Here is a 27,753-nt window from a genome sequence, read left to right as displayed (position 1 = left end):
TCACCATAAAAAAATAAAAAATAATAAAGTGATAATGGCAAGATAGCATTGGGGACAGAGCCCAGACTTCACCTCCTGGTTCAATAGCATAAAATGAGGATATGTATGAGTCGGGGAGTCCTGTGCAATCAGTCCATGGCCACTTGGGGACGAGAGTTTCAAGGAAGAAGCTTATCCACAGGTTGGTTTACGCTTTCCATTGCCTTTTTGCAAACAGTGAGCTGGAGAAGGATGGCCACACTGCTCTCAACACTCATTCCGTTAGCCCTTCAGAGAAGATTAAACAGTACCAGGCTGGTCAGACAGTGACTTGCTTCTTGAAGAAGGTGAGTAGTACACACTTTACAATGCCATCTTTTTCTCAGAAGAAAAGGAGAAGCTGGAGATGGGCCATTAGCACTAGGCTTTGATTCTGTGTTGCTGCCGTGCTGGTTTGTGGGAGACGATATAAGGCCTCTGCTCCTAGAAAACTTCTGGTCTAATCAAGAAGCTGACTTTACAGCTTACGAAAGGAATGGTTAGCAAGCAACTCGCAATTCAGCATGTTTAAATCTAACCCCAAGTGGAACAGGAGTTCCACTGTGAAATCCAATGTAGCATTTATTTTAAATCTTGCTCTATGATATATTTTTCTTTTTCCCTTTCTCACTTTATCTCCAAACCTGTAGTGCACTCTCTTCCTATTGCCTATAACCCTTCAAGGTCCAGCACAGATAACTTTCCCTTATTACTAGTTCTCCTGTATATTCCCATAGCATATTGCATTTCTTACTTGTTGTTTGCTGCTCATGTTATTTGCATACTCACTTGGCCTATTCTTTTTAGATTGTCACCTTGAAGGTAGGGCCTGGCTTTTATTTATCATTATTATGCCATGTGCATAGTGGCTGCTTGATAAATGTTAGTCAAATTGACTTGAAAATTGGGATGTGTGTTTAAGGCAGAACATTGTGTAAATAGTAAAGGATCAAATCTAAATCAGGCTGAAAATAAGATATTGGCCACTGAAGCTGGTTAACAGTGACTGAGCACAGCCGAGCTTGGTGGAGGCCACAGAGGTCAGGAGGGTTGGTCCTGCTGCTTGAGGGCCTCTCTGAGGCCTTTTTCGTCTTCTAATCAGCTGACGCACTAGGAGGGGTGCACATTCTGCTGGGCTAGCGAAGGCCCTGAGGTAGACTCTGAGTGAAGCCTGTGAGAAGTGGAAGTTGGGCAGGGGCAATGGGATGTAGGAGTGGACTCTTGATCCTTGGAAAAGTGTAGGTTTAGGGCCCTTATAATCCTACGATTTTAGGAGAATCTGTGTTTTGATGATGGGAAAAGAAGAAATCTTATTATCTGCCTCATTCCATTTCTCCTCCTGTTCCCATTCCCAGTACAACGTGGTTAAGAAATGGCTCGAAGTAGAGGTTGCTCCAGACATCCGGGGGAGAATTCCCATATTGCTCACTTCTCTGAGCTTCAAGGTCAGTGTGCTTGAGATCCCTGGAGCGGAAACCCAGGCTCCCTAAGCTCAGTTCAGTGTCTGCTATGTGTTCACAGTGGGTACAAGGAGCTGTGTGCATATTCAGGGATTGGTTTGGGAAATGCTTGCTGTGGAGACTTAAATGCTCTATGGTTTGAATAAATGACAGATGGTTCTTCAGATATCAAAGGACTTTTCTTATCCTTCCAGGTTCTGAAACATCCAGATAAGAAGTTCCAGATTGGCCAGGCCCTGAAAGCTACTGTGGTTGGCCCAGATTCCTCCAAGGCCTTCTTGTGTCTCTCACTCATAGGTGAGGTGATGAAATGGTACCTGGTCAGGGAAGGGAGCGGGGCAGAAAGGAGTGGGAACAGGTCTTCAGTTATTGTCCAAGTTGAAGGATGCCTTCGGTGCTAGAGTCCCCAAAGTCTAGTGTGGTTGGTACCTTCTCGGAACAATTTTTCTCTTGTGGGTTTGCTCTCTGGCCTGTGTTACTCCACTACTGAGTCACCTTTACCGGCACAGTTGGTTTTCTTAGGTCTTAGAAAAAGCTGTCGCCACATGGCCCGGGGATTCTGGACTACATGACTTGGTGATCTGGTTCTTTCTGATCATTCTGGTCCATTCAGCCCGGACACCCCACGTCTGGGCGGCCTCCATCTTCCCCAGCCTGTGGTTGGCCAACATTCCAGCTTCTTTCTTGGCTCATTTCCTCTTCCCTGAATCAGATTCATTCTCCTACCAGGTCCTCACAAGCTTGAAAAAGGGGAAGTGGCCATGGGCCGAGTTGTGAAGGTGACTCCCAAGAAGGGGCTGACTGTCTCCTTTCCCTTTGGGAAAATCGGAAGAGTCAGTATATTTCACGTGAGTGACTCCTATTCAGAGGCGCCCCTGGAAGACTTTACCCCGCAGAAGATTGTCAGGTAGGCTGAGTTTTCTTCCTCTTTTCAGCTATTTGTGAGATTGTGGTGGTTTTTTTGTTTTTTTTTTTTTAATTATAGAAGCAATGCATGATTATATACCAGATAAAATATTGCATAGAAAATGAAAACTTCCATGGCTCCTCTCTATCACCACAACTTTTTGTTATTATATATCTTGGTCTCTGTCTTTCAAGACTTTAACACATATTTAGGTATAATTTTCCTTTATATTATAGAATTTAATTTTATATACTATTCTGTGACTTGTTTTTTTCTCACAGCAGTTTATCATAGACTTTTTTTATGCTGATATATCTAAATTAATCTTTTCTTTTACCTTATTTTTAACTTGTTTTTAAGTATTCTGTTATATGGGGATCTTTTTTTATTGTAACTTACTTAAAAATTTCTCTGCTGAGGGACACTAATGCTGAAGTGAATATCTTTGCACATATGTTTCAATACTGGTGCAAGTGTATCCATGAAATAAATTCCTAGAAGTAAAATTGGTCAAACGATGCTATACTTTTTGTCAAAATGCCCTTCAAAAGGACTGTGCTAATTTATATCCCCATTAGCACTAAATATAACTATCTGTTTCTCACATCTCTATCAACACTGGATAGTCTTAATTTCTAATCTGAGCCATTGAATAGACAAAAATTGACCTCATTTTAATTTTCATTTCTCATGTTTTCATGGTCACTTTTTACATTTATTGAGTGTTTACATTTGTTCTGTGCTTTGCTTGTCCAAGTTGCACTTGTTTTTATACTGAAACATTCATCTTTTTAATTTTTAAAAAACTGATCTGTAGCCGTTCTCTGTAAAAGGAATTATCACTTTTTGCAGAGGAGGGGCCATTTATTTATGAACCTTTTAGATGCACAAAAATGAGCCTACCTTAGAGTTTTGAAACCATTTTATAGCCTGACTAAATTAGGATTGAAGAGGTAAATTTCAGCTTGATACAATAAAGACTTTTTGGAGACTCAAAGTGAGATAACAATGTCACCTTCAGGAGGTAGAGACTGAAAAGTAGTAATTTGCTCTTTCCCATCTCTAGTGCCCCAGCCACCAGCACCTGCCTAAATTCTCAACCACTGATCAGAGCTAACAATGCAAAAATATCCAGGGCTTAGGAGAAGGAAATAAATGAGTCACAGAGAAATCCAGGATCATCTCTGCTTTTTGTCTTCTGAGGCTTATAAAATGAGGGTGTGAGTTTTAGCAAACTATTTTAAACAGATTTATTTATAGTCAAACCTATGAGTTGTATTCAGTTGTAATTCTTTCATCTGTCAAGTGTGGATAATAAATTAATTGCCTAAAGAAAGACGATCCCTCGAGGTCCTTTCCTGCTTTAGGGGCTATTTACCTTGTTATAAAAGGCAGATGCCTGTTGTGGAAAAAGATTTGGACTGTACCATTGCTGAGATCCTCTCTACTGCTAAATTTCTATACTTTTTGGCTTTGGGCTACTAATTGCCATTTTAGATTAAATAAGTTCGGAAATCCAACCAAAGAGTAAACTCTGCTTACCGCCTGGAAGCCTCCCCTGCTCAGGCCTCACTGCTTGGCCCGCTTTGAACTGTTGCCATGAGTCTCCTGCACTAGTAGCTAGATCGTCCCCGGTCATAGTGCCCTGTGGCTGCCTTCTCTCTCCACTGAGATCACACACTCCCGGGTCCTGACATTGTGCTGGTCTCATCTCCTGAATACTCACCATATGGCTCTGCACCTGCCAGAGGGCTTTTACATCTCCTCTTATTTTCTTCTCTCAGCCCCTTCTTGGGTAAGAGTAGCAGGTAGTGTTATTTTTACCCGAAAGAAGGAAACTGAGGCCCAGAGAGAGGACTACCTCAGCAAATTTTCAAAAAAATGAAGAACAGCCCAGGTCTCACGTCTCCTTGCTCTTGCCTGTTGGTCAGCCTTGTGGAGAGGAAGCCAAGGCCCTTTGCTGTCTCCTGAGATGCTGAAAAGTCAGTGTTTCTTTCTCTTTTGCTGTCATTCCAGGTGTTACGTCCTATCCACTGCAGGTCATGTTTTGACTTTGTCACTGCGATCATCCAGGTGGGTATCTTTGATGTTGGAACAAGAGTGGAGAACCCACCTGGAGGACTGAGGGGAGGCTACATGGCTCTGACACGGTCTTTGGGCTTCCCACACTTCTTCTCTGTTTAGCCACTTTATACCCTGCCCCGTTTTTATCCAGAAAAGCTAAGGACACTCCAATTGCCAGAAGAACCTGTCTGCTCAGGCTCTTGTTTCCCGGGAAAGGCTCAGACATCTAAATGTGGGTGCTCAAGGTTGCCAGATGGTGGCCTCGTGAGGGGGAACACGGGGCTCCACAGTGGGATGAGTGTGTCATGAAGTGGACTGGCCTGAGGTCACCTTGCTGCGTGGTTAGACATGGGTGTTGATAAGGTCAGAGCTTTAGATTTGATGTCCCTCTAGCTTGGTCAGCCTCTTGCCTTTTCTCTATAGCCAGCTCGTAGACATGTGTCCCCAGCTGACAGGACTTTAGGAGAGAGTAGGGCTGGGTTCTGAAGGTTATATCTTACGGTCAGGTCCAGAGTCATATTCTTGCATATAAAGTTTGATTATTTCAGGTAAGTTGGAGGTGAGTGTTGGGAAAGGGAAATTAGAGGTATGTGTATCTAAGCCTTTTATTTCTTCAGGACAAACCCAGAGACAAAAAGCAAAATACCAGATCCTGAGATTAACTCCATCCAGGACATCGAGGAAGGGCAGCTCCTGAGGGGCTATGTGAAGTCCGTCGAGCCGCATGGCGTGCTCCTTGGGTGAGTGAGGCAGAGCCTGGAGACGTGGGCCAGACCCGAGTGCCCTTCCTGGGTCGGTCCTGGTCTGGGGTCTGCTGCGTCCCTCAGTCAGCTTCTCTGAAAGGAATGTGAAAGAAGGAGGCTCTATGAGTTTCTACCAGCTTTTTTAATTCCAGATTGTTTTATATTTTAAAAAAATGTTTCAAATTATTCTTACTTGTTGTTTTGGGCAAAGAATATGGCATGTTCAATTTCAACTTCAAATATATTTGGATGTATTTGATTTAGTGTTTGATCATGATTTGAAAATGTTCTGTGAAATTATATAACGTTCACAACCACCAGATAGTACAGCCCTCTCTGCTATTATGTTTCTTCCTTTTCTTTTTGTCTTTCTAGCAGTTTATGATTTATACATTGTGATGCTCTAATGTGGGGTGAAAAATACCTTTCAATCATATCTTCATTGTGCTTGATAATTTTTTTCCAGTTTACAAAGCCCTCTTTATCCTTTTGAATGCCAGGAACTTATGTCTATCATAAGTCCTGGTCAGAACTCAGGTCCCTGGGAAAGCAGAGGCACTAGGCTTGTCTGGGACTCTGTTGTTGTATTTATGACCACAGGACCTTTGTCTCTCTCCTGTCAGCCTTGGCCCCTCAGTTGTGGGTTTGGCCCAGTACCCGCATGTCTCCCAGTACAGCCCATCGAAGAAAACCCTTTATAACAGACACCTCCCTGAAGGGAAGCTGCTCACAGCCAAGGTCCTGAGGTAAGTGCCTTCTCCGTCCCCCTCCCCTTTCTCTGGGAGCCCTGGGAGTAGATTTTTAGAGGTAAACTTTAAATATAATGGCTTGTTCAGATGAACAAAGCCCATTTGTTTGAAGCCTTCTACCTCAGCACCTAAAAGCAGATGTGGACACTTTTGTCTGCATGAGCATCTGTTGAGGACAGAGTAAAGGGTCATCATAGCCTCCCTCTGTATTTTACTACTAAGCTTGGGAAATGTGCAGATCATTCCTAAGAATACTGAATGGATTCCAAGGCAGGGTGCAGAAAGTCGTGGGCTGCTTGCTGGGCCCGCTGTACCTCGTATGTGTCTTTGTTTCGCAGTGTGAGCCACCAGAAGAACCTGGTGGAGCTATCGTTCCTCCCTGGCGACACGGGGAGGCCGGATGTGTTTCCTGCCTCCCTAGGACTACCACTTCTAAAGCAAGAGGAGAGGCAACTAGAGGCAGAGGAGAGAGACCACAAAGGAGAAAAGAAGGAGCAGAAGAAGAACCAGCCAAGGAAAGAGAAGAAGAACCAGAAGGGACAGGAGGAGGAGCCGCTGCCCAGCAAGGAGAAGAGCGAGCCCCAGAAACCAGGAGTGAGGAAGCAGGGCAAGCGGCCACGCCCGGAGTCTGGAAAGGAGCAGGTATATCCCCAGGGAGGATGGCCTCCACTCACATGAAAAGGAGAGCGTTTCAAAAGCCAGCTAGCCAGCTGCTTTGTCTTCTCTTGGACAGAGAGTCGCATGAGTGTGGAGGAGGCCAGACTGGGTGGTGCCAAGAGGGGCAGAGGGAGGGCATTGCCTCGGGCTGCCCCAGGGTGCTCCTGGGCAAGAAGGGTGGCTCAGCAGTTACCTACCTGTCATCTCAGGAAAGAATGAAGAAGCAAAAGAAAGCTGCTCCATCAGAGGAGGATGACAGTGGCGTCGAGGTGTATTATCGGGAAGGAGAAGAGGAGACAGAGACGAGGGTGCTGCTCGCGGTAAGGGGCAGCATCGCATGGGGGAGGAGAGCTGCCCTGGGGAGGGGAGTCCTTGACCCTGCCTGAGAGCTGGGCTGTCTTTAGCACCACCTTCTTCTCTCCTTTCCTGTAAGATGAAAAGTGGGGGCTGTTAGTTTCCTCAGCTGGTCATCAGCCCCCTGAGAACAGGGCCCCTGTCTTACCCATAGAATGGGTTGCATAAAATAAGTTGTAATCAGAATTAAATTTCGATTTATTGAAAGGAACTGAATTAAATTAGTGGGATGGGCAGGTAAAGAGCAGGCTGGGTCTTCCCGAGCCTGAGTTTCCCTCTGAAAAATGAGAACTGAGGACCAGGTGTGGAAGGGCTTCCCAGATACTTCAGGTATCACATCCCCACCACTGTCAGAACATTTGTCATACCTCTGTCTTAACTTGACTCTTATTTTATACATATATGTTGTATGTGTGTGTATATATGTATATGCCATGCATATATTTAAAAAAAAATTTGGCACCTGAATGAATTTATCTACAATGAAAGCCTTTTGTCTCTACTATAAAGTTTCCCAAGTGATTGGGCCCTGGGAGGAAGGGAAAGTTCTTTCGGGTGGTGGAGTCCCTGCCTTTCCAGATAGAATGGGGCTGGGGAACAGGGAGCAGCCTGAGCCCAGTGCTTTCTTCACACGCCTCCATGATCTTCCAGGAGAAGCAGACCAGGCCAGCAGAAGTGCCCCGGCTAAAGCTGTCATCCGGCTTCGTTTGGGACGTTGGGCTAGACTCTCTGACCCCGGCCTTGCCACCTCGAGGAGAGAGCTCAGACAGCGAGGAGGACGAGAAGTCACAGCAAGCCACGGTGTCGTATTTTGCAGGGCTTTGTCCTTTTTGCAAGCACCCCTTGATGTCAGTCTCCTGTGCACTGTCCTAGCCTGTGGGTGTCTCCTCTGGCCGGGTGGGGCGGTCTCTGGCCAAGGAGTATTTATAGAGCTCAAGGGCTCCCCTGCCAACTTTGGCTTCCACCACAGACCTCTCCAGAGTCTGAGAAGCAGATTACTCATTTATTTTTTGCCTTGCATAGCAGAAGAAGAAAAGCAAGAAGGAAAGGGAGTTGGAGAAGCAGAAGGCAGAGAAAGAGCTGTCTCGCATCGAGGAGGCGCTGATGGATCCCAAACGACAGCCAGAGTCAGCAGACGATTTTGACAGACTTGTGCTGAGCTCCCCGAATAGCTCCATCCTGTGGCTGCAGTACATGGCCTTCCACCTGCAGGCCACGGAGATCGAGAAAGCCCGGGCTGTGGCTGAGCGGGCTCTCAAGACCATCTCTTTCAGGTCTTGGCTTTGTCCCTTCTGCTTGAAGGAGGGATCATTTGACAGGGAGGGCCGTGTCTCCCCTGGATGCTGTGGGTCATTTCCTCTTTAGTAGGCCGATAGCAGTTGGGGTGACTGAAACCAGGGGCCCATGTGCCATCTTTGAAATAGATCTGCTCATTTATATTTTATAGTTCTCTTTACTGAAATAGCTAAGGGCAGCATTTATAAGAGTCCCTAAGTTAAGGTGCCCAACTTAGAGCAGAAGTAGAATAAGGAACACACTCTCCACATACCTGGGTGAAAACCCTGTAGGTGGCCATTTCCTAGGCAGAGAGAGAGTGAGTTTCCTCAAGGCTAGTGAAGAGGGATGGCTGTCCTTTACTTCATTCTCTTAGCTGGAGTGAGGATCAGACACGAGATTCTGTTCCTTCCAGCCCAAACCTCAGACCAGTTTGAGATTTAGGAGGCTTCCTTTCCTAAGGAAGAGCCAGGTGGAGCCTCTGTCTGGGAGCCCCAGATTCAGCAGTCAGGGTTGGAGTTCCCGCTTCTGTGTGAGCTGCAGTGGGGACAGGACCTCTCAGTGCCTGCCCTTGGCAGTGGGAACTGAGGACGTGAACGGAGCCTGGGGAGGAGGATGGAGTTCCAGTTGACGTCCCCAGAGGAGAAGTGGGGCTCTGGGCTGAGGTGACGGAGCTCATGTGCTGACTGTTCTCACTCCAGAGAGGAGCAGGAGAAGCTGAACGTGTGGGTGGCACTGCTGAATCTAGAAAACATGTACGGCTCTCAGGAGTCACTGACCAAGGTCTTCGAGCGGGCCGTGCAGTACAACGAGCCTCTCAAGGTCTTTCTCCAACTGGCTGACATCTACACCAAGTCAGAGAAATTTCAGGTAGGAGTCTGGGCCAAGCGGCCTGCTGCCACAAGGTTCCCAGTCACTCAGAAACTGACTCTTGGGAATAACAGAGGCAGCGGAGAAATCTCAGGGAAGAACCCCCACGTTCTGGATCCAGTTCAGGACCTCCTCACAGACACAGGATTAGTAGGGAGACTGCCCGTCATGTTACGCCTCCTCATCTCTGTGAGCCTGCCCTCACCCCTCAGTATCTAGAATCGGGCCTGCATAGTGATTGGAGTCTTTGAGCCCAAGTCTGTCTTTTCTCGAACAGAACTGCCTATGTCTACTGTTGCTCCCTCTGTTGCATCACACTTTGCTTAGCCTGCCTTTTCTTTCCCACAGGAAGCTAGTGAACTCTACAACCGGATGCTGAAGCGTTTCCGGCAGGAGAAAACTGTCTGGATCAAATATGGTGCCTTCCTCCTGCATAGGGGCCAGGCTGAGGCCAGTCACCGTGTGATGCAGCGATCCCTCGAGTGCCTGCCTAATAAAGAGCGTGAGTACTCATTCCCACCTACCGGCCCAATTCCTGAACACATAGGCTCTCAGGGCATAGAGACTGCGGGTCTCCTCATCTGAGATGGTGATTGGAAGCCTTATGGAGGGTACATAGCTGTCTCTGTTGTTTATATGCTCATGAACATAATGTGTATTGCATTTCAAATGCTAAACCTTGAAAATGGAGGAACAAGAAGCAATTAGCACTAATTCTGTCGTCCCTGTCCCCTACCCTTTCTGGACCCAGGGAGTAGGGTATCTGCAGTGGGAGTCATAGATGAGTGCCCATCTGTGTATTTGGCCCTAAAGTCACCCCATTGTTATCTTGTTATCACCTGGATCTTGGGATCTAAGACTGGGGAGTCAAGAGTGAGACTCGTGTCCTTGCAGCACATTGTGTTGTGCCATGGGGTCTGTCTGCTTCGTGTGCCTGAGCTGTCCTCTTCCTGCAGATGTGGATGTAATAGCCAAGTTTGCCCAACTCGAGTTCCAGCTGGGGGATGCAGAGCGGGCCAAAGCCCTTTTTGAGAACACACTGAGCATCTACCCAAAGCGCACGGATGTCTGGTCCGTCTACATCGACATGACCATTAAGCATGGCAGCCAGAAGGAAGTCCGGTGAGAGGGGAAGACAGATCAAGGCTGAATTCCCTATGGGGGCGTGGGGACATTAGCCAAGGGGGTGAGTTTTAGCCCCACAGCAGATCCCAGCATCCCCAATTGTCTTACTCTATCTGGAAAAGCAGCTTTGACATGACATACCAGGTCCAATGGAATTTACTTTTCCAACTTTTTTTTCTGCCTCAAGGACTAGCCTGTGGTCAGTGTCTGGAACCTTGGGTGGGGAGGTAGGCTGGCTGTTGGCCTGGGGGTCAGGAGACGTAGGTTTTTCTCATGATTAGCATTGTACTTGGCTCTCATTGTAGAGAGTGTTCACAGGCCTAATCTCACTGTTGTCCACCGGTGTCCCCACAAGGCAGGGAGGACTAGAGATGGGTAGACTGAGGTCCAGAAAGAACCAGTGCCTCACCCAAGCCCATCAGTGAGTCTTAAGCAGAGCTTTTCTCACAGATCCATAGCATGTGTATTCCCATCCCAGTAGCTTTGTCTTGATTCACCGTGTGACTTCAGGCCACTAAGTCCTTTAACATCTCTGGGTCATCTGCCTGCTCAGCTGGAAAATGAGGGTGGTATTCTCTCTCTTTTAATGGGACTTGATGGGAATTTTTAATAGTAGTTGAGATAAAGATAGAAGTGGGAGTGCTGGGTAACAGAGGGCCCGGCTCCGGAGCCCGAGAGCAAGTAGAGAAAGGCTGGCCAAGAATCACGTGGCCGGAGACTGAGAGGCAGATGCCGCCCTGTTCTTCTTCATAGGGACATCTTCGAGCGGGTCATTCACCTGAGTCTGGCTCCCAAACGAATGAAATTCTTCTTCAAGCGCTACTTGGACTATGAGAAACAACATGGCACTGAGAAGGACGTGCAGTCAGTGAAGGCGAAGGCCCTGGAGTACGTGGAGGCTAAGAGCTCCGTGTTGGAGGACTAGTGGTGGCTGGCTCCGGACAGCCACTGTCAGCAGTGGGCCGGCTCGATCAAACCTCAGGCACTTGGGCAGTTGAAAACTGTGTTGCCTGAGGACTCTATTTAAGTGCTGCTTTTTCTGCAGTACCTGGGGGGTAATCCTGTTAGGATAAAAAGAATTCGAGATTTCTTATAATTTCTTTTGCTTATTTTATCTCAAATAGCAAATTTATCTTTTTCCTTTTCTGAGGGTGCTTAGTGGTCGCTGGCTCAAGAAGAGCTGAGGGTCTCTCCTTGATGGGAGTGCCCGGGGAGCAGGAATAGGAGTGACTCCTGACAGTCTTATGGTCAGGATCCCACTTTGGCCCTGGCAGGCTCTTGGTCCAGCAAGGAAGGGGTCAGCAGGGCCCAGGGAGCAGGCCCCCTCCTTTAGTTCTCGGGGTCTCTGGCCATTCCTTTACCCTTAGCTCAGCTCAGCCATGTGTCTTTTTGTGGAGCATGTGAGGTTGGGACAGGAAGAGAAAGGCAGAGCCCAGAAAGAAAGATGGGGGAACCTGAACGCCTGAGAGAAAAGCCATAGGTAATTGGCATAAACCTCTGGTAACGTCTCTTCCCCGCCCACCAAGGCCAGATAACCCTCCCTCTCCAAATTGGTATGTTAGTTGTGAAAAGGCATTAAAAGAAGCCTACCTTGAGGGGTTTTGTGGATGAAATGAGAGCATGCATGTTATGTACTGCCACAAGGCCTGGCAGGTAGGAGGCTCAGTGAGGACCTAATCTGACGTACCATATGGCTTTGGGGAGAGCCGCAGTTTCTCTGTGTCTCCTTGTAGTTCTTCTGGGGAGAGAGGTTGCTGAATGGAGGGCATTGATTGATTTGATGGTTTTCCTTGAGTCATGAGGGATAGGGGACATGATGGGCCTGCCCTACTCTTCCTGCAACCCTCATAAAATTCCTAGAAAGACGGTCTCTCCACCTCATTTGGTAGGTAACAATCCTGGGTGCTCCAGAGTTCGTGGAGGCCAGCACAGACATGACTAGTTGTTGAAGCCAGTTCTTTTTTGGCTTAGTCTTGAGAAAATTCAAAATTTTTCTTTGGCAGAGTTTTAAATGTCCTGAGGTCTGGAGAGCTTTTTCCATGGGAAAGGACCGAGGCATATGTCAGGAAGCAGGACAGGGACAAGGGAGAGCATCAGAGGTTTTCGAGGTGGTGGAGGCAATCAGGCAAGGATGGGCATGGGAGGGAGGAGAAGCCAGGCTGGCCTCATTCTTGGTTATTAGCACTAGGTTACAAGGACTAGTCTGCCCTACTGAGTGTAGGATCTTCTGACTCAAGAAATTTAAGTTGAGCTTCCCTGAGAAAGACCAGGCTCCATCTGTTTCCCCAGATCATAGCAGATATCCGAATCCAGTTGCCAGGAGATCATCAGCCCCAGGCATTGCAATGTGGGGCTTCCTGTTCCCCTGCCCTCCCTTCCATCCGTCATAGTCTCTGTCCCCTCCCACAGGGGATGGGATTTGGGCCTGTCCCCATGACCATTAATCTGCTGTGGTCCATCCAATCATGCAGATACTAAGCTAGTACTTTTATCAAAAAGGTTTTTAGAAAAGCTTTATTAAAAAGGTAGACATATGAAATAAAGCCAGTGGCATTCATTGGGGTCAGCTTCCCAGCTGAGCACCACTGAACTGGGTGTCCATATGCAATTAGACAATAACATATGCAATAACAAGTTAACTGAGTGATATCCTATACAGGTAGCCTACTGTGAATTTCATTGTCATCTGGCTCTGCTCGCCAGGGCTTCTCAGCCTTGGAGTCCCAACAGTAAAAGGCCATTCATATCATAGTTAAGGGTTAATTCTGGGAAAGGTTCTTTTCCTCAGAGCTGTTGACCAGGTGGCAGGTGGCAACAGGAGAGAGAAATTCTTCAGGTCTGAGCTGGCCACCTTGTCTACCGGCTCTCCTCTCTGCACTAGATTACTTTGTTTCTTTCTCTTGGCCTGTTTTTTTTTTTTTTTTAAAACTATGGTTTTAAAAAAGTCCCCTGCCAATGTGCTGATGTGAGCAGACTGTGGGGTTCAGTTTAGGACCAAGGACTGTTATTTGCAAAGAGCGCGGGAACAGGACCCTTAGGAGACAAGCAGGGCCATCTCCATGTTGTCTGGGCCCGTGCCGTTGCCCGTCAGACCCTGGGCCCACTTGTGCAGGCGGCTGTAGAGTGGGAGGCCCTGATTCTCACGGTACAAATAGACGCCGGTGATGGCGTTCCACTGTGGCCGCGGCTGTGTGCCTTGCACCGAGAACTTGGCAACCATCTCTTCCTCATCCTTGTTGAGTGCCACGAAACCGAAGAAGCGGCGCACGTTGTTGGCAGCCAGCACCCGCGAGTGCACCTCGGCGGTGCGCTGGAAGAGCTGGTCCTCGCTGTCTCGATACTGTGTCCAGTAGGCCTCCTGGCGGTAGCTGAGCGGTGAGCAGTAATGCTTGAGGCATTTGGTCAGGAACACCAGGATGGCCACCACGCCGATGAGCAGCCACCCAAAGAGCTGGCCAGAGAAGAGGCAGGGTTGAGGAGGGGCAAGGAGCTGCCTGGACCCCCCACCCGCCCAGGATGAAATAGGAGGAGTCGGTCACAGGGTGCACTGGGCTGAATCCAGGGGCCTCAGAACCCCCCGAGAGCTGGCTCTGTCACTTCCCTGGCTAAAGATTCTGCTTCTGTAAGGGCAGCAGGCCCTTCGGGCTATAATTTCACCACTTTGTCCTCACCTCTTGAACTCACACTTTATCTGTTCTTAGACTTTGCCACCCAAGATTTCTGGTGCTGTTCCTTCAGCCCCATGGGCCCCCTTCCACATTATCTCAGCCCATCAAAACCCACCTCGAACTGAGGTGCAGGCCAGATGCCGCCTCCAGGAAGACTTCAGAGGCCACTCTGGGAGCACTCTGCCTTCCCTGAGTACCCTATGTCCTGGTTCCTCTAACATCACTCTGCCTTGTTTGGAAATCGCCCATGTGCTTATTATCTCAAACACCTGCTTGGGTGTGAGCCTGTTGAGGTCATCTTTGTTTCCCATTTGATCTTGTACATAGATCTGTGGGTATTTGGTCATCAAATAATTTTATTTCTCTGTCTTCCATCTTCCATCTCCTTTGGTGCTGTCTCCAGCCCTACTTCTCTCTCTATTTATATTTCTTATGTACCCAAGAGGACACTTTTTAAAACATCTTGTGTTCCTTGTCTCTCACCTCCTGCTTCTTTGAGTTAATGCTCCCAGCTCAGTTTTCTGCTTCTGCCCAGGTCTCTGCCCTTGCTCTCTCCTCTTCACCAGCCTCTACTCCTTCAGAACTAAGCCAAGGCTGAGGCTGGGACCAGGGCAGCAGCTGCTGCTTCCTGATTCAACACCCCTTCCTGGCTGAAGGGGCTCCCCTTATGTCAACAGTGCCTGATTCAGTGCTGGGCACAGGTCCTTCCTGGGATAGGAACATGCTAGTCCCTGGAGCCAGCCACACCCTACTATCAACTCATGGCCTACAGCAAATGTTTCATAAGTTTACAAGGGTTTGTGCCTAATCTGGCTGGAGTAAGGGACTTAATCTGTGACTGAGATCAAGGCTCAGTCTGAGCCAGGAGGACATTCCTTTAGCATTTAAAACTCTTATTTGGGACTGGAATTGACCCTTGTCCTACCAGGCACTAACCCATGGGTTACCCAGCTCCGATAACCTGACGCTGATAATCTAGTGCTTTCTTGGAGACCTCGGCCCCCTGAGGACAACCCCCAGCCTTACAAGGGGCCATGCCGGCACCTCCCCAGCAGCCATCACCTAGAGAAGAAAGAAGAGCTTCCCTTTGCACAGCCTTACCTGGGACTCATACTTGAGCCTGCGGCTGACTTCCTCCCGGAAGCCTGACAGGTTGGCAGGGCCCTCCCCGCAAGGGAACCTGGCCAGGATTTCTGTGGAATGTTCTGGTGGGAAGCCCTCTTCCTCAGCCTTGAGTGAGGAGGGGTCCACGAATTCACTGAGAGCACAGACATAGGCCTCACCACGCAGCAGGGAGATGACAGACCAGGTGACAGGGGCCACAGCCGCGCGGCCCAGGATGGAGCTTAGGAGGAGGAAGGTGGGGGCAGCCGAGCAGTTCTTGGTCCTCCGGTACTGGCATTCAGCAACTAGATTCCAGGTGTGGTTGTTGAGGATGACACCAATGAGGAAGAGTGCCAGGGCGGGCACACCGATGGCCGTCAGCCCATACAGGTAGTTCCGGGCTGGTGAGCAAGGACAGTGGAAAGCCACCACAGTGAACAGCTCCTGGCTGCCCACCGTGCCCAGTGCCACCAGCCCATTGAAAATCATCACATCCTTGCTCTTGAAGAAGAGTGATAGGAACCGGAAGTTCTCGGCGATCAGGGCTGCCATTGTGATAGATCAGTTGGGGGACCAGCTATAGGGGTAGAGACAGAACTAGGAAGCACAGGCTGGTGGGCATCTGAAGGCAGCGCACAGTCTTGCCATTTTATCCTCCGGGGTGGCCGGCCTGGTCCTTCCTTTGCTTCTGAGAACAAGGATAGAGGGAATTTTGTGTGGCCAGGCTGGTGAGAAAGGAAGGAGACCGGGGGAGCCCTGGGCCCTGGGGGAGCGATGGTAGCCACTGTTCACTGAGCTCCTACTATGTGTCACGTGCTTTACATTGCCCGTCTCTGGTTTAGGAGATCCTGACTTGCTGCCCTTCACCAACTGCTTCACCAGCTGCCTCTCTCTGGTTTAGGAGATCCTGACTCAACGTCCTTCATGACTTTCTCTAGGCCTCAGTGTTCTCATCTGTGAAAAGAGTATAAATCATTCTGGTCCTTGCTCTACTCTTAGGGATGCTAGAAGGAAAAAAAAAGGGAATAAAAAATGCCTGGTAATTATCTTACATGTGACATAGGACACTATGTCCCCCATTTCTCTCACCCTATTAAGTCTTCAGGGTGGCTCCCAGAGTTGAGGCGGGTGGGGTGATTCTCCTTCCTGTAAAGATCACGCAACAAAGGCCTAAAGAGGATTAAGTGCCTTGCTCAAGCTACCCAGGCAGGACTTTGGACCTCGAGTCCAGAGGAGGAGGCCTGGAAAGTGGACCAGGGTAAGTCAAGCTAAGTGAGTCCTCCATTGCTTTGTGCACATCCACTAGAGCCCTGGCAAACCTCCCCTTCCCTATCTGTTACTTCTACCCTTTCTAGCTGCCTCCCAATAGTCCTGTTCACCCAGGTCCCTGGGCCCAGCCTGCCAGTGACAGGAAACTTTGATGAAGGCTAAGGCTCGGCTGTGCCCCGTGGCCCATCCCCAGCCTGCTCTGTCTTAGTCTGGGCTGCAGCAGTCTTGGCAGCCTGCCTGGAAGTGGTCATGGCCTGGGTTCCAGCCATGTTCTGCCCTAGCTCCCATCCCAGGCTCCACCCACACAAGTCAAGTGACAGACAAGGGTATGGCCTTGTGTCTTTTCTTCACCCCGAAGAAGAAAAAAGTCCGCAGGCCAGAGGAAGCCGGGAGTGGAGGGTTGGGATGGGCAGCTGACAAAGTTGAGGAGACCTGCCCGTATTTCCTTCTGTGCCTCCTGTCTACTCCACCACCCATCCCAGTCTTTGACAAGGCTGCCAGATGCTCTAGGGCAGAGCCAGCTGGCCACGTGGGGTACCAGGAGATGGAGGCAGAGGAGGGATCTGTCTGACTCTTCCCAAGTCATAGCCCAGGGCCTCCAGCCTAACTCCCTGGGAAAGGGAGTTTATAATATTCTTGGGGATGAATGGGTTAAAAGCAGCTCCCTTCCCTTCTTCCTCTTTCCCTCTTGGCTTCAGGGTTCCCAATGAACTCCCTGTGGGGCGCCCTGGGTTCATAAGCTGCACAAAGTGGGGTACCAGATGCCTGAACACTGATGGGCAGAGGAGGGACCAGGCCAGCTTCTGAGACTACTGTTCTAGTCTCCCAGGCCAGGGAGGGGTCACACCCAGGCTGGGAGTGAGACCTCTAACAACAGGACAGGAAACAGGCAGCTGAGGGAGAGGCAGGACTGGCCTCTGCCCAGAATGGGGGGCCTCAGCTACGGGCCTCACTCCTAGGACAGTCCCTCCGGGCAGTCTCAGACTGGCCCTGCCATGTTCCCCGACACCTGGCATGCCCCAGGGAGGGGCCCTTCCTTACCTGGGGTCAGCGTCAGGCAGCAGCGGCTTTGGCCGCCACGGGGCTGGGCGCTCGGAGTGGTGCGGCAGACATCTGAGTGCGGGCCTGCTGAGCGGGCCGCGGGAGAAGCAGCAGCCCCGCCCGAAATGCCCTCCTCTGGCTGTGGTTCCCTCCTCGGGCTCCCTCCTGCTTTTTTCTGCACAGGATCAGGGCCTGGGGCTGGTGGTGTGTCCCCAGAAAAGTTTAACTCCGGAAAACAGGAGGAAACAGCAGGATGGAACTTGTATGCCAGGCAATGGAAAACATCCCCCACGCTAGGCAGAGGAGGGCGGGTGGAGGGGGCGGTGCGAGAAGAGAGGAAGTTGGGGCAGCCGGTTCGGTTTTCGGCCTGCGCCTGGCCCTGCCTGCCTTCCTAAGCAGAGCTGCCCCAGGGGCCAGCCTGGGTGCTCCACACCAGTGGGACCGGCTCAGGGGCCAGGCAGGGAGCCTTCGGGAGAGCTGGCCTGGGCCTGCCCTCCAGGTCAGTTTTAGGGCAGCTCCCATACTTGCCACCCCCCTAAACAGAACCTTTAAGAGAGAGATGCCATCGGACTGATGCTGACCTATAGCAGGATATGCAAGGCTAGGCCTGCCTGCCCCGCATCCTATTCTGGCCCTTCTCCCTCAGAGCCATCCAGCCACTGCCTAGATAACTAACTCCTCCCCTAGCTCTGGGCTCTACTGTCTAGAATTTAGCTAACTCCCCAGGCATTGCTTTAAATCTCAGACAACATGGAGTTGTCCATGTGCAGGAGTGAAGGGAAAGGGACCAGAGTTTATTTTTCAGTTCTGACCATGTGCCAAACATGGTTCCAGATTCTTCCTCAAAAGTTATCTCCCTTTATCCTCACTGTAATCCTGAAATGCAGATCTTTTAATATCCATTTTGCAGATAGGCACACTGAGGCTCAGAGGAGTTGCCATGGGTCCTACAGCTCTAGTATTCGAACCCAGGTCTACCTGACCCAAAGCTTTACTCTTTTTTTCACATTTGTACTTTCCAATACCTCTGGGCTGCCTTTTCCCACAGGAAGCCCTGCACCACCAACACATATCTGGTCTTTACTCATTTGAATCCTCCCCCCATTCAGGGCCTAAGTCAAGTCCCATGTCCTGGAGGAGCCCTCCAGCCCACCTAGGCCTACAAGGATGGCCCTCCTCCCAAATAATTAAAGGGAGGGAGATGGGGGTGGCAGATGTGGGAATAAAGGGAAGGGTGCATAAGGAAGAATGGAAATCATTAAAACAACGTCGTAAGGATCAAGATCAAAGTGAATTCTAGGATGAGTGGGATTACATCCCAAAGATATCTGAGCGGGTAAGAAGCCCACCTCTTGGCCCTGTTTCCCGCTCCTTGACAAAGATAGCTCCAGTTCCTGATGTCCCCCACCCCCACTCCTTATGTCCAGGGAAAGGAGGAGGTTAAGCCTGCAGGCTCAGAAATCAACAAACATGTCAGCCAGCGCATACTGAGTTCCTACCATGTGCCATGTGCTTTATAAACCACTCATTTAATGCTCACAACAACCCCATGAGGTAGGTGCCCTCATCCCATTGAACAGATGAGGAAACCGAGGCACAGAAAATAAAGCAACTGACCCAAGGGACACAGTTTGTAATGGTGGAGCCAGCATGTAATCCAGTTCTGTCTCACTGGAGCCTGGAGCTGTTTCCAGTCCAGGCAACTCTCCTCCCACCTCTCTTCCCTCATCCTTACCTCAGGGTGGAGCCTTTTAGCACTTTAGAGTCTCCACCCCAGGGGGCGGGGCCTTTGAGAAAATGAGAAGGCTTGAGCTTCTGTTTCTAACTGCTCAGGCCCTGGGGATGGTCTAATTTCCTCCATGACCTGGATGTGAGGGAGGTATTAGGGTGGTCAGTAAGAGGACTAAATGTGTACCGCTCCCCCCAAAAAACCATATGTTGAATCCTAATCTTCAAAGGTGATGCTCGTAGGAGGTGATGCTGTTAGGAGGTAAGGCCTTTGAGGGGGGAACTTCATTTGTGAGGGTAGATCCCTCATACATGGAATTAGCGCCCTCATACAAAAGGCTCCAGAGAGATGCCTAGCCCCTTCTGCCACATGAGGACACAGTGAGAAGGCATAGGCTAGGAACCAGGAAGCGGGCCTTCACCAGCACCTGACCACGCCAGCGCCATGGTCTTGGACTTCCAGCCTCCGGAACTGAGAAATTAATTTCCATTGTCTATAACCTATCCAATCTGTGGTATTTTGTTATGGCAGCCCCGCAATGGACTAAGTGTGCTTGGTGCTAAATAAACGTGCAGTCCACCGTGACAATTGTTGAGTCATCTCCGTGGTGACCACACACCCTGGCTTCTCCTGAGTGGACCTAGCTTCTGGCATCTTACCACCTGTCACCTGTCACACCAGGTGAGGCTGGGTGCCTTGTCCTTTTGGCCCACCTTGCCCACTCAGCCTCAGTTAGGACACTGGCCAAAATCAGAGGACTCCTGCATCATGAGATGTCTGGATGCCCTTTCACTCCCACAGTCTTGAGCATACGAGAACAAACGTTCTAAAAAGTTGCAGACGAGAGTGGATGCTGGGGCAAGGATGTCTGTAGAACCTGAGTGGAGATAGTGGACCAGGGATGAAGTAGCCTGGGAGGGGCTGGGCAGGTGGGAGCTGGTCCTCTCCAAGCCAGTTTTGAACCCTTCCAACTAATACTGCTCATGGCTTCACTACCCCAGGGCCACCCAGGGCAGTGTCATAGCTGTAGGAGCGAGGCCCCCTTCCAGCTCCAAATTTCCTGCCTCGAATGAGCAGGCGATTGCCCGGGCATGTAGGTCACTCCAGGGGCCTACCGCCCAGCACCTACAGCCTTCTTTTTTCCGTCTGGTTTGGGGGGCAGAGGGGCTGTGGACTCAGACCACCATTCTTGTCTCTTCACCTGGCCACAGCTCACACTTTGCTAAAGTAGGTGGCCACCTCCTTGCGTGGAGGCCGGGGCCCACCCCCAGCCCAGCCATTGCCCATCAGCGACTCCTCCTGGCCCAGCCTCAGTGGAGGTTTGCATTCGTGCCAGCTCATGAGCAGCCTGTTCATGGTGCCTTGATCGGTGATGCCTCGCAGCTTCTCCTTGTCCTCCTCGGCGCTGTCGGTAGCTGGGGCAGCTGAGCCGGCAGGGGCTGTAGCCAGCGCCCCGTGGGTGTGACCCAGCTCCAGGTCATGGTTCATGGCCTCGAAGAACTGCTGGATACAGACCTTGGCGAAGGCCTTGGCGTGCTCTGTGCACGTCTCATCGAAGAGCTTGCGCTCGATATCTATGTAGTGAGACCAGTACTTGCTTTTGAGGAAGGCGGCCTGAGTAAAGCAGGGTCGTACAGAGCGCACGACAAATGCCAGCAGTGTGGTCAGCAGCACAAAGGACCAGCCCAGTGCCTGCGGGGGAGAGAGGAGAGAGTCAGTTGGGCACTGCCCTCCAGCCTCCCAAGCCTGTCCAGACCCCACAAAGTACTCTCTGTGTCAGGGCCTCTAGGGAAACGAGCACTGACTGGGCAAGTGATTTGGCCTCTTGGCCTCTGTTTCCATGTCTGTAAAACAGGCATAGACATACCCATTTCATGGAAACGAGATCATGTAAAATGCCCCTGTGTAGGCCTGGCACTCACCGCACAGGAGTTAACTGGGCGGACCCTGGAGTTATAGGCTGCTTGGATTTGGATCTTGTCTCCACTACTTCCTGGTTGACCGGGAACAAGGTACCTGATTTCTCTGTGCCTCAGTCTCCCCACCTATAAAATGGGGCTGGTGATAGTACCTATCTCATAGGATTGTTGTGAGGACTAAATGTAATATTAAACTTAGCACAGTGCCTGGCACATAGTTAGTGCTCAGCAAATGTTAGCCACTATAATTATGCCAATAGGCCCTCACCATCCATGCCTCTTCCTTCAGGAAGCCTTCCTGGACCTCCCCAGGCCACAGTGACCATTCCTCCTCTGAGTTCTGTATTGTTCCATTGGCTCCTGATATTGCCTGCCATTCAGTCACCAGCACTGAGTGCCTCCTCTGCGTGGGCTCTGAGCTGGGCCCTTGGGGGTCCCAGAGAAAAATCAGATAATCTCTCAAACTCTGTGCTGAAGAGCAACGGATGCTTAGGTGCTGTCTCTGTTCTGCCAGTAACTCTCCGTGGGGCATGGGGTGGGATGCTCCCTTAACCTCCACTTCAGGGGCAGCCCCCAGCTGCACAAAGAAGCGTTTGGCCAGATCAGAAGGAGCAGGCAGAGCAAACCCAAATGCCTATAACTGGCCTGGTGGGTAACAGCAGAGCACATCAAGTGGAGAGCCGTAGAGCATGTGCTTAGTCTGGCACCGGGAGGGGGCGGTGCGCCTCCCCCGCAAGGAAATGAAGGAGTTGGATCTCCTGATGTTTCAAGGAAAGCTGGAAATCTACTTTTTACGTGAAAATTTCTGTTTTTTAGATGATGCCAACTAATCCTAAAATTGAATTTTGAATTCATCCTCTGAAGGCCAAATGAAACATGTCTATACGCCAGGCAGCCTGTCCTCTGGGGGCCCTTTTAGCGTATGGTGCGATGGTTAAGATCAGGTGGAGGGACAGCTGCCCCAAGCCCTGAAGCCTAGAATGACAGGACAAGCGCCCAAAGGAGAGGAGATACAGATGTGGGAGGGAAGCGGAGTTTGGATCAGACAGACATTCAAAGTGCAAGATTCCCATGGGGCATCTGGTGGTGATGCAGGCCTCCAGGAGAGAGTTCTGGGCTGGAGAAGGGGAGCTGGGATGTCTGAACCTGCCACAGTATACATGTTTCTCTGCCCTTGCAGTGCAGGCCCAGCCCTGCCCTCTCCCCTGACAGACCCTGGTCCGTGGGCTACAAGGGCATGCTGCCTAGGTCATCCCCGCCCCCACACACCACTATGACTGCAGGGGAAGCCTGAGGGGCCCGGTGGGTGAGCTCCTGAAAGGCAGAGGATGTGGGAGCCGGGCTGCGGAGGACGCAAGCTTTGGATTTCCCTTCAGAGGGCCCTTCCACCCTGACTTTAGGGCATATCCCAACAGCTCATCTCCCTCATCTGAGCCCTCCTTTCCAGGGGCACCTGGACCCTCAGTTCTCATTCCCTGAGCAGGGAGATACCAGCTGAGGGCATTTGCCAGGGAAATGTACCCAAATGGCCCAGCTGCCTACAGGCCTCACCACTGCCCCAACCTGGAAGAGGAAAAAGATGCAAATTCCCAGGGAGCTCAGGACAGAGAATGTGGGCTGGCTGTCTGAGCTGTTAGGTCTGCTCTGGGGACCTGAGGAAGGGGCACAAGCCTCTGGACTGACGTAGTCCTAAAACTTCCCCTAGGGTGTCTCAATCTTGATGAAGACATGGTCTTCAGATGTCCCTTCCTCTGCTGGGAAAATGTGCCCCTGCCCCACAGACTTCTGTCTGAGGGTGAGCCCCAGTCTTTTGGAGAAACATGACTGTTTCTGAGTGATTTTGAGAGGTTGGGGGATCAGGCCCTGCTAGCGGTCCCTGGACTATGCTGGGAGACCCAGCCCAAGGCCATCCAGCTCCCTCACCTGGGAGATGCAGCGCAGGTAACGCACGGCTACCTCTCGGGCCAGCAGCCAGTCCCCATCATAGATCTCTGGGCAAGGCACCCGGGCCAGCAGGCGGGCAAGCTCGGACGGAGGCAAGCCGGGCGCCAGGCTGCCATTGCCTAGCACGGTCACGGGCACAGCAGTGCAGAAGGCACAGAGGAAGCATTTGCCATCAAGCAGTGTGACGGCCACCCAGACGACAGGTGCGATGAGGGCGCGCTGGGCCATGGAGCAGAACATGTAGCGCAGCACGGCGGGGTCCTTGGCCCGGCGTCCCGGTGGCCGCTTCCACTCCTCGGCCAGCATGGACACGTTGTTGTTCAGGACCAGGCCGAGCAGAAAGAGCACCAGGGGCGGAGCCAGCAGGATGCCGGCACTGTAGGCTGCATTGTAGCCCGGCAGGCAGGGGCAATTGAAATCGAAGGACGAGTATATCTGGGCGCTGGCCAGGGCCATGATGCCGCAGATGCCATTCATGAAGGACTCCTGGTTGGACTGCAGGAACTGGAAGACCATCCGGAACTTGTCCATCATGCCCCCCCACGGGGCCTGGTGGCCTCCCCCCACCTCACCTCTGCCTCAGGGATGGCCCCTGTGGCCCACTTTGCCTACTCGGTGTCCACTTCATAGCTGAGATGGGCAGAGTTCAGGGCAGTGGCCGAGGTCACTGTCTCTTTGAGGAACCTTCAAGTCAGGTGTTAGCCAAGAGGGGCAGGCTGGCCAATCCTGTGTGTGTAGCCAGGGTTCTGCCCCTCCCCTCCCCACCCATCCCTGACTCCTCTCTCTCCACAGCCACCTCCGGCACTGAGAAACCACCAGGGCCACACCTGATGGGGACCAGTTCTCTGTGGGTGTGGGAGGAAGGCAGGGAGGCTCAGACGTAGGCTGGAAAGGCACAGTCTCCAGCAAGGTTGGAATTTGGGAGAATCCAATGCTGCTGCAGAGACCTGAGCTTCTGACCCTTGTCCCCTGGGCTCCCAGGAAGCAGTCACCCTCCTTCTGCCCTTCCCACTGGGTCTCTCCTTCATGCTGTATCAGAGTCTAACTGATGACTCCTCCGTCAGTTCGGACAATGATGGTACGATGATGCAATGATGGCAGTGATAGCCGTGGCCGTAAAGAGGGAGATAATGGTGGGGGGGCGGGGATGGTGCTGATGGAGGCGAAGGCGATAGTGGTTCTGATGGCAGTGATGATGGTGGTGACGGTGGTGGTGACGGTGGTGGTGATGGCAATAACGACCGTGATGGTGATGGTGCTGATGACAGGGCATTTGGTGGTGGTGGTGGTGACAGCAGTTATAATAGTGACATTTGTATAGTGATATTGGTCACAGCGGAGATGGCCGTGGTGGTGGCGGTGGTGGAGATAGTGCTAAGGCGTCATGGCATAGAGTAAAAAGCCCTGAATTGGGAGTCAGATTTGGATCTGAGAAGTTACTGGGTCCCCTCCCTACAGGACGGGGAGCTGTATAGCCTGTCAGCACAATGCAGATGCTTTTATGTCTGGTCTGCTGTGTCTCTGTGGGTGTGTCTGTGTGTTTGTAGCTTGTGGATGAAAACCCTTTCCAGCTCCGCCTCCTACCTCTGCTCCCCTGGATCAAAAAATAAAGGGGTGGGACAGTGGGTTATTATGCCTGGACCTTGGGCCTCCAGAGTGTCTTCCAGAACCAGGTCCTGGCCCCTTCTACCAAAGTGGGGAGGAGCTTAAAGGGCTCTCTTTGATGCCCACCAGTTCTCCCAGAAGAGCAGGTCAGACACAGCTCCAACCAGATGGCTCCTGTCTGGGGTGAGAGGGTGGGGCTGGGGCTGACACGGAGCAAGAGCCTGAACAGGATGGCTTCACGGGGCCCGCAGAACTGTGTCCTTGTGTATATGTGCTTCTGCGTGTGTGTGTATAACCACGTTAGTGGTCTGTGTGTCTCTGTATGACCAACAAGAACTGGCATTGACCAAGGCTTCCCTGGGTCAGGCCACTTTACCTGCATCGCCTCATGTAATCCTCATACAACCCTATGGGATAGATGCTATTGTCCCCCATTTTACAGAGCTGGGGACTGAGGCTCAGCGAGGTTAGGTTACTAGCTAAAGGTTACACACTTATAGGTAGAGGAGTGGAATTTGAAACCAGGCTAGGTAGGAGTGGAGGTAGAGAAGGGGGCGAGGAATTATATTCTTATCTTTCTCTTTCTGCTGAATGGGGTTTTCCTGTTCTACTACTCTTGGTAGAAACACTAGTATGTCAAAAATAGAATACGGGTGGCAAAAGATATTGCTTCCTTCGGCCCTCAGGCTGTGCCTGGGGAAAATGGAGCCCCTAGGCTGGTGACCTCTGGAGGACCATTATTAAGGGCTCTTGAAGGGGTACCCAGAGGTGGAGAGCAGGATGAGGGAGATCCAGCCAAGGACATCTACCGCAGCATCGATGTGCATGGCTAACAAGGAGTCTAAGCTATGGCAGAGCCTGGCACGCAGTCCTGGGTGTGGACTGGGTGGGTGGTGCAGGAGCCCAGGAAGAGTGTAGCTCCAGGGGGCCGCCTGGAATCTCTGTCTTCTATAGTGGATGCTGTTCATAGCTGATGTGCCCTTTTAGTGGTGCCTAAACTGGCTGAAGGGTGCCTGCTCTAACCACATAGACTCTGTCCACAAATTCTAACTTCAATGTTATTTTAAAATACTTGATATAAAAGTTTTGATTGACTTCTAAACTTATATTCTCTTCCTCACAAGAATTTTAGTTACAGTTATTGAAAGTAAAGTATGAATGCTGGAGTCTTTACATACCATTCAGACTGTCGGAAATTTTTGAGTGGTCGTAAAAATTAGTTTTCAATTTATCACCTTCTTGGGTCAGGTCTTCTGTGGGTGATATTTATCAGATATTTGAAGAGATCACAATTAAAGAGTCTTGAGGGGGTAGGTGGTGGGTGAAGGTAGTCGAAAGGCACAAACTTCCAGTTATAAAATAAATAAGTCTCAGGATATAATGTATAGCATAGTAACTTTAGTTAATAACACTATTGTATATTTTTAAGTTGCTAAGACGGTAAATCGTAAAAGTTCTCCTTATAAGAAAAATGTGTAACTATGTGCAGTGATGGATGTTAACTAAACTTATGCTGGCGATCGTTTCACGATATAAACATATATCGAATCATCATGTCGTACACCTGAAACTAATACAATCTTATATGTCAATTATATCTCAATTTTTTTTTTAAAAGAGCCTTAAGTAGGATCTGCTTGTGGGCATTTCAAAATCTGATGTTAAAAAGTTGTGCTCACCAAAGCAAGCTCAGTTTCTCATTTTAAGAAGTCTGAGAGATTTCATTTGGATATTTTATGCCAGTTCAGTATTGAATAGCTTTCCTAATACTTTGTACTAAATCTTTCTTATCTTAATTCTGAAAGATAAAAAAGATGTAATCATTTTTCCACTAAGGCCTATATAGATGTCTCCAAATCCCTTCCGTTTACCCTGGTATCATGTGTCAATCAATATCTCATATACAGGGATGTAGAGAAAGTTAGGAACCTCTGTCTCTGAAGGCTGAGGGCCAGGGGCAGGTGCTCTGTGGGGGCGGCCTCTTGAGCAGCAGCTGAGGTCAGAGCTGTGTCAGCTACCATAGAAAGGACACAGGCTGCATTGGGGAGATTTCTTAGCTATCACCCCTTTTCTTGTGTTGTCCTGCCCCCTGGAATGCCGCACTCTGCCCTCGCTCTGCCCACCCAAATCCATTTAAAAGCCTGCTCATTTCATTTGCTCAATGTTTTTTTTTTTTTCACTGAACAGTCAAGTGTTTTCTTAGCAAGAAATCATGTCACAGAGTGGATAAGAGCAACCTAACCAATGACCTGGGTTCACATTTCAACCCTGCCACATACCAATAAAGGACCTTGAGCAAGTAAGTAATTTAATCTCTGAATGCCACAGTCTTTGAATCTGTAAAATGGAGGAAATAAAAGAGCTTACCTTTCAGGTTGTCATGACAATTCAATGAGATGATGCAGGTAAAGAGTTTAGCTCAGTGCCAGGACCACAGTGAGATCACAGGAAATGATCATTATAATAATGATCATCTCTTCACCTGAGCTGTAGTAATTCACTTTGAAAATTGTGTTCGTTTCCTATTGCTGCTGTGGAAAAAAAAAATCACCACAAACTTAGTGGTTTAAAACAACACAAATTTATTCTTATAGTTCTAGGGGTCAGGAGTCCGAAGTGAGTCTCAATGGGCAAAAGACCAAGGAGTTGGCAACCTGTGTTCCTTTTGGAGGTTCCAAGGGAGAATCTATTTCCTGGCCTTTTCCAACTTCTAGAAGATACCCACATTTTCTGGCTCATGGCCCTGCCTCTGCTTCACTCCAATCTCTGCTTCTGCCATTACATCTTCCCTGACTCTGACCCTCCTGCTTCTCTCTTACAAAGACACTTGTGATTACATGGGGTCTACCTGGATTACCCCGAATATTCTCCCCATCTTCAGATCCTTAACATAATCACACCTGCAAAGTCACTTCTGGAGGTAACATATTCACAGATTCTGGAGATGAGGAAGTGGACATTGGGGCTCATTATTCTACTACAGGAGGGGTCTTTGGTAGTGCCTTTAGCAGAGCTTTCTGTCTTCTCCACCTCTCCCCTCGGATTCCTAGAGCACGGCTGGGTGTAGATGGGAAGCAGAGTGTCACGACCCTGCTCAAACTTTTTGATGCATTGGTGGCAAACTCACCCACAGCCACCACTGTGTAACGAACACAGGGCCCTTTGCCTCCTGCTCTCAGGAGTGTTGTTCTGGCACTCACCCCAGTGCTGGAGGAGTTAAATGTCATGCAAAGCAGCATGCAAAGGGGGCCT

General features: G+C 50.2%; 3 protein-coding genes across 9 annotated transcripts in view; 1 reads left to right on the top strand and 2 right to left on the bottom strand.

Moving 5' to 3' along the window:
- PDCD11 (programmed cell death 11) overlaps positions 1 to 11,318 on the top strand; it is a 44,481-nt gene extending 33,163 nt beyond the window's left edge. Inside the window, exons 22-36 of one of the 2 annotated variants that reach the window (XM_011363803.2) lie at positions 218 to 326; positions 1,374 to 1,463; positions 1,673 to 1,775; positions 2,208 to 2,385; positions 4,402 to 4,458; positions 5,067 to 5,189; positions 5,816 to 5,938; positions 6,280 to 6,583; positions 6,808 to 6,918; positions 7,604 to 7,753; positions 7,979 to 8,226; positions 8,929 to 9,097; positions 9,446 to 9,599; positions 10,054 to 10,219; positions 10,976 to 11,318. In XM_011363803.2, the coding sequence (XP_011362105.1) occupies positions 218 to 326; positions 1,374 to 1,463; positions 1,673 to 1,775; positions 2,208 to 2,385; positions 4,402 to 4,458; positions 5,067 to 5,189; positions 5,816 to 5,938; positions 6,280 to 6,583; positions 6,808 to 6,918; positions 7,604 to 7,753; positions 7,979 to 8,226; positions 8,929 to 9,097; positions 9,446 to 9,599; positions 10,054 to 10,219; positions 10,976 to 11,147 (2,257 nt within the window). In that variant the 3' untranslated portion in view covers positions 11,148 to 11,318. Of the gene's footprint in view, positions 1 to 217; positions 327 to 1,373; positions 1,464 to 1,672; positions 1,776 to 2,207; positions 2,386 to 4,401; positions 4,459 to 5,066; positions 5,190 to 5,815; positions 5,939 to 6,279; positions 6,584 to 6,807; positions 6,919 to 7,603; positions 7,754 to 7,975; positions 8,227 to 8,928; positions 9,098 to 9,445; positions 9,600 to 10,053; positions 10,220 to 10,975 lie in introns of both variants that reach the window. The other variant, XM_011363802.2, reaches the window with a different exon arrangement.
- Positions 11,319 to 12,718: 1,400 nt separating this feature from the next.
- CALHM2 (calcium homeostasis modulator family member 2) lies at positions 12,719 to 17,882 on the bottom strand. Of its 6 annotated transcripts, none has more exons than XM_011363796.2 (4): positions 17,305 to 17,882; positions 16,084 to 16,164; positions 14,992 to 15,948; positions 12,719 to 13,673 (listed from the first exon to the last, which is right to left on the bottom strand). In XM_011363796.2, exons 3-4 carry the CDS (start codon positions 15,544 to 15,546, stop codon positions 13,257 to 13,259), a joined length of 972 nt encoding a protein of 323 aa, XP_011362098.1. In that variant the 5' UTR covers positions 15,547 to 15,948; positions 16,084 to 16,164; positions 17,305 to 17,882; the 3' UTR covers positions 12,719 to 13,256. The 6 variants fall into 6 exon arrangements, with proteins under 6 accessions (XP_011362098.1, XP_011362100.1, XP_011362099.1 ...); XM_011363798.2 differs by having other exon boundaries at positions 16,084 to 16,140; XM_011363797.2 differs by lacking the exon at positions 16,084 to 16,164.
- A 2,363-nt stretch (positions 17,883 to 20,245) lies between these two features.
- CALHM1 (calcium homeostasis modulator 1) lies at positions 20,246 to 23,430 on the bottom strand. The gene is made up of 2 exons (XM_011363795.1): positions 22,876 to 23,430; positions 20,246 to 20,725 (listed from the first exon to the last, which is right to left on the bottom strand). The coding sequence occupies exons 1-2, from the start codon at positions 23,428 to 23,430 to the stop codon at positions 20,246 to 20,248; spliced, it is 1,035 nt and encodes a 344-aa protein (XP_011362097.1).
- Between the last annotated feature and the right edge of the window lie 4,323 nt (positions 23,431 to 27,753).

The sequence above is a fragment of the Pteropus vampyrus genome, unplaced genomic scaffold (assembly GCF_000151845.1).
Source record: "Pteropus vampyrus isolate Shadow unplaced genomic scaffold, Pvam_2.0 Scaffold89, whole genome shotgun sequence".
NCBI lineage: Eukaryota > Metazoa > Chordata > Mammalia > Chiroptera > Pteropodidae > Pteropus > Pteropus vampyrus.
Note: the sequence above shows the minus strand (reverse complement) of the source record. Positions and strands in the feature narration are given on the sequence as shown.